The 9,808-nt window shown below is 45.3% G+C and overlaps 1 protein-coding gene across 2 annotated transcripts in view; it reads right to left on the bottom strand.

Annotated features, from left to right (window-relative positions):
* Nucleotides 1-253: 253 nt before the first annotated feature.
* ARHGEF6 (Rac/Cdc42 guanine nucleotide exchange factor 6) overlaps nucleotides 254-9,808 on the bottom strand; it is a 74,054-nt gene continuing 64,499 nt past the window's right edge. For both annotated transcript variants that reach the window (XM_081897241.1, XM_081897242.1), the window contains 2 exons: nucleotides 8,973-9,027; nucleotides 254-6,379 (listed from right to left, as the gene is read on the bottom strand). In XM_081897241.1, coding sequence (XP_081753367.1) covers nucleotides 6,239-6,379; nucleotides 8,973-9,027 — 196 coding nt within the window. In that variant the 3' untranslated portion in view covers nucleotides 254-6,238. The remainder of the gene's footprint in view (nucleotides 6,380-8,972; nucleotides 9,028-9,808) is intronic.

Genomic DNA, 9,808 nt, shown 5'->3' with positions numbered 1-9,808 from the left:
GATCGGCAAGCCCTAGGCTCTGTGGTTTTTAGACCACAGCGCCACCTGCATCCCTTCTTTTGCAAACAGGTATAGAATTGCAGCCTCTATCCACCTGCTTTTTAAAAAATAGTTCTTTTTTCCTTTTCAGCTCAGGATCATTGTGGATGTTTTGCAATGAGTACTAGGGTTTTTTATTTAAACAATTTTTTTAAAGCAAACAAATTAAAGAGATTGGAAGATAAGTCGTAAGGAAAGGCACACACACACAAAATTATTTTTCTTTAAAACCCTTTTTTATTTTTGTTGAAAACCACAATTTAAAAAATTGCTCAAAATAAAAGCAGGTTAGAAAAAGTTGAACACGCACCAGTCATCTTGACAGAAAATAAGAACATGTATGACAGGAAGGAAACACGAGAGGCAAAGGGTTAATGTGTGGGATGCAACAGGAACCTATTTACAAAGAGCTGTAAACAAAGAATATATATCTATATTTTTGAGAACACTGAAGTCAGATTCACACATGGCTTCTGCTCCTTTATGATAGCTGCATATTCTTCCTTGTTTTTACAGCACAATCCGGTGGGTGTTTTATTCAAAGTCCCTTTCAGTTCAATGGGACCTCTGTTTGAGAAAGGGTGTTTAGGATTGCAGGCTTAATTTTAATTAAAACACACACACACAAACACACACACTTATTCACACCTGGTGCTTACAGTGCAAGCAAATGCTGAATTTGAATAGCAATACCAGAGTTTCCCAAACTTTTGACACCTGGGGTGGTGGTTGGGTGGGTCACAGTGCTTTTTTAAGTGGATCTATGGGAGAGGCTGCAGCCCAGCTTTAGCATGCAGGGGTTCCCAGATTCATCCCCTGGGACTCTCCAAGTTTCCTTTCTTAAGCAGAACCTAGGTAAGCAGGGCTGGCAAAGTCTCAACTAGGGCCTTGGAAAACCACTATCAGCTGGTACCTTTCCCTACCTGCCCCTGCTCCAGATGTTCTGGACAAGCTTGTTAGGGTGGGTGACCGTTGTTGCCCGAGATATCTGGAGGGTTCTACCATTGGGGAGGGCTGGCATGGTCCGTATCAGGACCTGCTAAGTAGACTTCAGTTATATAATGCAGCTTTCCTACATTCAAATCTGTAGGCACTCTCTATAACTCAGAAAAAAATAAAGAAACCACATATTAGTCCTCAAAACAAGAGGGCAGGCAATCTCCTTGAGACTAAGGGTGTTGCCTGCTTTTGCATTGCCACAAACAAAGGCGAAAGAAGACACATGCCTGCATAACCTAAAGTATATGCATAGATGCAAATCTAGAAAGAATTACCCTAAGAGAAATACAACACATACTGCTCCAATGGATGAGATGATGAGCAGGGGAACATTGTGCCTGCTCAGTTTGCTGTCTTGGACCAGGCAGCTGTTCAAGCAGAGGATGCCTGCAGACAGAGAAGTGTGCCCTGTACAAGTAGGGCACACAGTCAACTAGTGTGCACCTGAACCTAAAAGATATCCAAATTTCAACGTTTCGTGATGGAAAACAAGCAAGTCTGAAGGCTTCCCCTAGCTGATTTCCCTTCTTTGGCCAGAGCCGGCCCAAAGGTGAGGGTGAAGCACCCACCTCAGGCAGTGGAAATGAAAACAGGCAGGGCCCTCCTGCCCTATTGCTTCTGCTGCCAGTGGAACACCTTCCCCCTTGCCGAATTTCAGCGAGAGGAGAAGTGTTGTGGCGTATTGCGTTGCTGCTTGTCTTGCTGCCCCTGGGGCAGAGAAGGTGCATGGAAACGCCTTGGAGAATAATGAAGATATTATTTATACTCCACTCATCTGGTTGGGTTGCTCCAGCCACTCTTGCTGAATTCGGCAAGAGAGGAGCATTCTGGCAGCACTGGAAGTGGGTAGTGGGCCATGGGGATGGGGACAGAAGGGGGCAAATTCCCGGTTTGCCTCAGGTAGTGAAATGGGATGGGGGACACCGCTCCCTGTGGTTCTTTACCTTTAAGCTGGACTTGTGCCGGACACCTGTGTTGGCAGGGGCTCATGGGAGCTGTGCTCCACCTGGAGCGTTGCTGATGTGTGCCCTGGCACAAAGTTTGGGATTTTCTAGGCAAGAATTTATCCAGCTCCTTAACAATTCTGCTCCCAGCTGGTAGGGAAGGAACCTGCTATGTTTTCAAGTTAACGAAAGCTGAAAACACACAAAAATGTTTTTGGAGCGTCAAGCATTCTGTGTCAGTTCCGTCATTGCATTATGTGCCTCTTCCTCACCAGGGTTGCATTCTGGAGCTGGGGGAGATGGTGCAGCCATGTTGGGAGCAGAAGATGACCATGCACAAGGCTCATTGACCAGTATCTGTAACATCACCAAGACACTCCAGCCCCTATATTAGTTTTGTGCTTTTAAAAATGTTTCTTTTTATAAGGTGACAAATGAGCAAACAAACGCATGCACATTCATGCAATGTTCAAAAGAAAGAAGAAGAAATGGGCGGGAGAAGTTAGATGGACCAGTATGGACCTAGTTGGACCAATTTTCTGACTCAGCACAAGGCAGAGTCCTATATTCCAAATCTTTGCACAGCCAGTCTTGAGTCCTTTAACGGCATGAAACTTTGTGTCCTCCTTTCCCTTCTGCTGCACCAAGATGGTGCCAGCTGCTTCAAAAAAAGTGCTTTCCCTTACAAAGTTTAGGGTCACCTAGTGGCAAGGATTTCCCCTCCCTGCTAAAAGCTGACTGTGGGTGGATTAGGAAGGCCAGAGTTCAGCCATTGTGGTGACTCAGTTAACAACCATTAAAATTCCAAGTTTGGTTTCATAGTGCTATTGGTAAAATGGAATTATGTCAGCAATTATAAAATAAAGCCAGGGGAAAGGGAGCAGGAATACTCTTTGAGGAACCCGGAAATAAATGAAATGTGCAGGTTATATTATAGGCAGACCTGGCTGGCTTGCATATTGTTATGGTTAAATATTTCCTTTAAGAGCACATACAAAAAGGAGATTCATTCTTCATTTGATTTAGTCTGTGTTCCCTAAGTATCTTTAATCTCTTCTTATCCTAGATGGAGCTGGATGAAAATTCATCCAGCTTCCATTAAACATTCCTCAACGGTTGTGAATATCTGAACTATCTCCCTTCCCACTTATGATAAAATTAAAAACAGGATAATATATTCTGTTATTTTTTTAAGTCTCAGCACACAACCTTAGCATCAGTGCTCACCCTGAAGGTGAACAGCAAATACTCTGTCAAAGGAGAAAAGGAAACATACCACGAGGGCTATCAGCCGATCAACAAAACTGACTGAATCAGACAGGTTTTGCTTTGATTCCACCTAGATAAATTAGCTTGCAACAAAATGCACTCTTCTGAGGAAAAGTATTATTTGCTTTTAGCTGTCAGAACTACCTTTCGTCCAGTAAGTGTCTTCTCAGAAGAGGCACCCCCTTCCGACAGCAGAGGGAAGGGACTGCAGATTCAAAAGTAGAGCATTGCTTTGCATGCAGAAAGTCCCAGGTTCAATTCCTGGCACCTCCAAGTGCAACCCTAAAGAGCCACTCATTCAGTGCTGATAATCCTGAGCTAGAGGGACCAATGGCCACACTCAGTCATCAGTGGTTTCCTCTGTCCCCATTTATCACATCCCTTTATACAAGTCAATGAGGACTAGAATATTTTCTTTTTTAAAGGATCCAGTTAAATCCAGTTTCACAAGGAGCAAGAGGACAGGGGCATTTTCCCTCAGCCTGAGACCAAGGAGTGGCCTTGCTAGAGAGTCCAGATTAGGAATGGGGAACCTCAGGTCCGGGGGTCCTGTGTGCCCCCTCCTCAACTGGCCATCAGGACTCTCCCTAGGCTATGCCCCTTGCTGGCCCTGCTTCACTTCTTCCTTGACTGCTTTTGCCTGGCTAGATTGTGTCTCTGAACTGTGAACATGTCTTCTCTGTGTGTATAAACAGTTGTGTCTGTCTCCTTGCCTACATTTGCCTTTGGCCAATACAAAACACGGACATGCGGCCTCTAAGTCTCCAGAGCCCTGGAGTAGCCAGTATAGGGCTATATATGAATGGTCTGACCTGTTAGAAGAGAAGCTCTGCATATCCAAAGAGAGGCTACACCATACATTTGAAGCAATATCTTGCCACTTTAAACAGTCAAGGCTTCCCCCAAATAACCCTGGGAAGTCTAATGTATTGCTAGTGTTCAGAGTTGCCAGCCTCCGAGTTCCCGGAGTCTCCTGGGAAGAAGGCTTGATTGCAACTCTAGGAGAGGAATAGCTCTCAGTATCCTTAGTAAATGGAAGCTTCCAGGGCGCTTTGGGGAAAGTGGTACCAGAGAGCTTTCCATGTGTGGTATGAATGCCTCTTCTAAGCCAGCAGAGGCATTTTCTGGTGCTGCTGAGTCGTGAAGCTCATGCAGTCTCCCTCTCTCTCAAATATGGGAGGGAAAGCCACTTCCCAGATGCCCCGTGCCACTTGATTGTTTTCAACGCAAATGGTTTTTACAAAAACTATTTTTAAAATAATAATAATTACAAAGTTGTGAGCTATATCCAAATACGTTTTACTCAGAGTTGAGGTTTATCCACACTAGGGGTGGCAGGTTTGATCCCCAAAGGGGACAGCTGCATATTCCTGCTTGCAAGGGGTTGGACTAGAGGATCCCTCAGGGTCCCTCCCAACTCTACAAGTCCACGATTCCATGAATCCTGGGAACTATAGCTTGTTAAGGGTGCTGGGAATATTAGCTCTCTCTCTGTGTGAAACTCCAGTTCCCAGGATTCTCTGGGGGAATGTATGGTGCTTTAAATGTATAATGTGAATCTGATCCAATTTAAATCCATCAGCTTAAGTTAGGGTGGTAATCAGTGCTAGTCCTGCACAAAGTAAACTCACTGAAATTAAACAAACCTAGGTTCATTAATATCAATAACTCTATTCAGAGTATAATTTGGTGAATACAATCCAAGGCCACCCTCATCATTTTTAAAGGGTTGTATCTAATGCTAGTACTACATAGAGTAGACCCACTGAACTTAATGGACAGCTATAACTTAGGTCTGCTAATTCCAGTGTGTCTACTCTGGGTATTACTCATGCTGGGTACAGCCCCTCAGATTGATTGGGGCCACTGAGATGTTTTTGTTGATTCATCTAGCCAATATGTTGAAGCCCTAGTTAAAATCCAAAGGGCACACACATTCACACACATGCATGTGAAGCTCACACACTCCACAGTGGTGAGCAAAGCTTGCTGCTGTGCTCTTAAGCCCTTGCTGCTCAAAAGAAGCACAACTGAGGAATCTCTGCAATACTCCCAGGGAGCTCAGGACAGCGACTCCAGATCAGAGGCACCCAGGCAAATGTAGTCCAATGCACTGTGGTGCCCATTGCATATTCATATCCATAGAAAGGCCATTTCAGAAACCACTGTGTTGTTGTGCTCTGTGCCTCAAGGGTGCAGGTAACAAACAGTTGTTATTTAACGTGAAGGGAAACCTAACTCGGTTTTCCTGATTATCTAAAGAAGTGCAAATCACCTTTAACTTTCTTTCCTGATTGCAATTCAAGGAACCATTTCCCCCTTTTTTCTCTGCCCACCAAACCAATAAATTAAGTAACAGGCATTTAAAAAGGAAAAAAAAGTGGAGAAAAGCGTTTCCTCTACAGCTTCCACTCAGCGGATCTTCACTCCGAATGGCATTTGGTCAGTTGCAAGGTCCATATTCTTAGAAAAAGGTGCAGTGAGGTACCTAGAGTTACAAAGGTGGGTCACAGAGACTCAGGGGCCGAAGCATGGCCTGGGAGTGATTCGTGTTTTTTTTAAGAAAAAAATTGCTCACTGGCTGTTGCTGGCTTCTTTGAATTGGGCAGGGGGTGGGGGAAATAAAGAAATCAGCAGAGCCTTTTCCTTTCTTGTTTGTAACAGAACAAAACTAGAGCTGTCTGCCAGTTGCACGGACTCCTTCGGAGAGTGGTGGACTCTCCCTCCTTGGAGGTTTTTAGGCAGAGGTTGAGTAGCCTTCTGTCAGGGATTCTCTAGCTGTGATTCCTGCATTGCAGAGAGTTGGACTGGATGACCCTCGGAAGGGGTCCCTTGCAATGCTAAAAGTCTATGATGCTGTGGAAAAAAACCCCAAAACAAAAGCAGAACACAAACTCCAGTATGACGAGAAGGGGCACCAAACCCCTCAGTTCCAGGGAATACCTGACGTTGTGAGCTAACCGCCCTGTGTGAGCAGGGTTAAGAAATCAGGCGAGGACTGAGGACCTCCGCCCGGCGTCTTCCCTGACACACTCATCTGTTTGCTTCAGTAGCCTCCGAACCAACTTCTCTAGATCTTTCCTACACTTCAGCTCTTCCTCCAAACACTGTTTCATCTTCTTATTCTCCTGTAGGCAGAGGAAGCAGGGTGTTAATATTCCACATAAGAAGCTTCTCACTTTCTCTCCACTCCCCAAAACCAACCCATCTGCAATGATGTCTTAGTCAGAGACAGAGAAATCTTGACTGCCAAGCCTAAGTAGGCTCACCAGGCAGGTCACCACAGGGGTGGTTAGCCAAGTCAGGCACATCTGAGCCAAAAAAGGGGTGTTTTCAGCAACGTCAGTCAGCTGGTTGGCAGAACCTGCAAAGCCCATGGCCTGCAAAGAACCGTACACAGTACTTTGTGAGCACAATAGCCAGCTGACTGTCAGGACTTCAAAGCTCCACATGGGCCAAAACAGGTCCTCTGATGTCATTCTATTGTCAGATAAGAAAATGAGAACATAAGAAGAGCCCTATTGGGTGAAGCCAATGGTCCGCCTAGTTCAGCATCCTGTTCTCACAGTGGATGACCAGATGCCTGTGGGAAGCCTGCAGGCTGGATTCAAGCCCAAGAGCCACTCTCTCCTCCTGTGGTTCCCAGCAGCTGGTATTCAGAAGCATTACTGCCACTGACCGTGGAGGAAGAGCATAATCATCATGGCTAGTAGCCACTGAAAGCCTGCTCCTCCACTGATTTGTCTAATTCTCTTTCAAACTGATCAAAGTTACCAGCCATCCCTGCCTCCTGTGGGAGAGAGTTCCACAGTCTATCGACTGGTGAAAAGCCAGCCTTCATGCCAAATTTGGCCTAAGGAAGGGTGGAGGAGACCCTGGTCCACTGGACAGATGCAGTATGGTATTTAACTAAGTTTTTACTCAGAATGGACCCACTTAAACTTATAGACCTAACCTGGTTATGTTCATTCATTACCATGGGTCTATGTTGAGTAAAACCTTGCAGAACACCACCCTGTTTGCCACCTGCTAGGCTAAGTCCTCTCCAACACTGATAGAAATTACAGCCTACACTTTGATTCCTGATTTATACATTTATTCATTAGTGTATGTTCAGGGGGCACAGATTTTTTGGGGGGGGCAGCCAAGATGGTGCCTTCCAAATGTAGCTGGGCAACAAGCCCCATCAGCCCTGGCCAGCAGATTCAGTGGTCAGGGATGGTGTTATTTGAAGTGTTTTTGTATTGCTTTTCCACCAGAAAAGGTCACAAAGCAGTCTAGGAGGAAATCAAATTCAATTAGATATGGCAATTAAATAAAAGAGATGAAAAAATCAACATCAATGAAGTAGGATTCCATTCACTCAGAACATTTCCACTCACTCAGTACCCACACAAATCCCCCACCCACAAACATATGCATATCTCAGTCAACCTACCCCCCCTCACCCATATTTACACATCCACACCCACCCACTCATTGCATTTGGAAAACTGTATGGTTCTGGCTGCCTCACTTCAAAAAGGGTATTGCAAAGCAGGAGAAGGTTCAGAAAAGGGAAGCGAAAATAATCTAAGGGTGGAGCGCCTTTGACAAAACGAGAAATGAAAGGCTGCAACATTTAGGACTTTTTGGTTCAGAGAAAAGGCAAGTAAAAGGCGACAAGTTACAAGTGCATAAAATAATGCATGGCTTTGACAGAGTAGACAGAAGGGAGGGAGGTTTGCTTCCCCTTTCCTAACTCTGGAACTCATGAGTATCCAATGAAGCTGAACACTGGAAGATTTGGGGCAGATAAAAATGAAGCGCTTCTTCACACAGCACATGGCTAAGTTGTGCAGCTCCCTTCTCTCGAGGAAGTGAGGGCTACCAACTTGGATGTGCTTGCAAAGACAAATTCGTGGATGAGAAAGGTATTGATGGGTTACTAGCCATGGCTACATTCTGCCTCTGTGATCAGTAGCAGTGATGCTACTGAATACCCATTGGGGTCCTGCTTTTGGGCATCTGGCTGGCCACTGTGAGAACAAGATGCTGGATCCACCATGTGTCTAACCCAGCAGGCTCTTCACTCTGTCATTCTCAACAATTACAGGTCCCAGCAACCCTCAGTGCACAAATTCAGAAGGTGCACATCACAACACTGGCAGTCTAATGATATGACGCTAAAACGATATTTAATTTAAGGCTTCACTAACCTCAATAAAGGCCTCTCAGTCCACAAACATCTGGGCTATGCCATGTTGTCTATCCCTAGCTCTTCCCTCTTCAACCTTCACAACAACCCTGCGAGGTGGGTTAAGCTGAGATGACGACTGTCCCAGTGTCACCCAATGAACTTTGTGGCTGAATGGAAGTTTCCTAATCCTGACATAATGCTCTCACCACTATGCTACGCAGGACCTTGCAAACACATCTTGCAATATTGTGCATGTATGCAAGGGTGCGCATAAGAATTTTTCCAGGGGAGGGGGAACTAAAACACTGAAAGGGGGGAGCAGGCTAATTTCTCACAATCCCTCCACCTTTGAAACGAACAACACCTGTACATTTTACTTCTTATCTTAGGTTCTACTAATGTTTGAAACTTCCTCTGTTTTTTATGTGAAAGATGGAGTTAGGGTTCATTCTAGGTGGGGCAACTGTCTCTCTCCCCCCCCCCCGCAGTGGATGCCCATTTATGTACATGTCATCCTGGAATAGGGTGATGCTTTTGATTACCTGTCTAAGTTCTTTGACCTCATCCTTCAGTGCATAGACAGCGTCCACCAGACTCCTAGGAAAAACAACCCAACAGTCAGCAGCAAAATGCTAAGAAGCAGCGAAAGAGAACTCATAGACAAACACACTCCCTGCAGTTTCAAAAGGCCCTATAGATTATTTAATTAGTGTAAAAGCCTGGGAGAAGAGGAATGTCTTTGCCTGGTGCCTAAAGATACGTAGCAACAGTGCCTGCCCCCCAGGTAGGTAGTGGCAAGGCACCCCCAGGCTCTCATATCTTCTGGGAGGGATTCAGCTGGGCTCTGGGAAATTTAGGTTTGTGCAATTAAAGCGACTTAAAGCACTTCTTTGCCAGGGTTTCCCAAACTTGGATCTCCAGCTGTTCTTGGACTACAACTCCCACCATCCCTAGCTAGAAGGACTAGTGGTCAGGGATGATGGGAACTGTAATCCAACAACAGCTGGAGACCCAAGTTTGGGGAACCCTGCTAGAGCAACAGATCCTCTGGGGGGAAGGACTGTTTGTGGTTTAGGAAAGAGACAGAAATGTGCTGAAAACACAGTTTGCCTATCCCCATCTGTTTTTCTTTCAGCTTTGGATTGGGCAGCCCAAGGGTTTGAGTAGATGACCCTCTGGGTCCCTTCCAACTCTACAGTTCTATGATTCTATAGGTCATATGCAGAAGCAGTGAACCTCAACAGGAATGGGATGGATGCCCCTACAGCATGTTCCCTTTGCAAAGTTCAGGCCTTCTGCAGAACAGCTTTGCAGGGTTCTGTTTTTTTTTTTTTTTTGTTTCATTTTGTTTCTTTGTTGGCAAACAAGCCTGTAAGGA

This window comes from Podarcis melisellensis (assembly GCF_964234715.1).
Source record: "Podarcis melisellensis genome assembly, chromosome: Z".
Taxonomy (NCBI): Eukaryota; Metazoa; Chordata; class Lepidosauria; order Squamata; family Lacertidae; genus Podarcis; species Podarcis melisellensis.
Note: the sequence above shows the minus strand (reverse complement) of the source record. Positions and strands in the feature narration are given on the sequence as shown.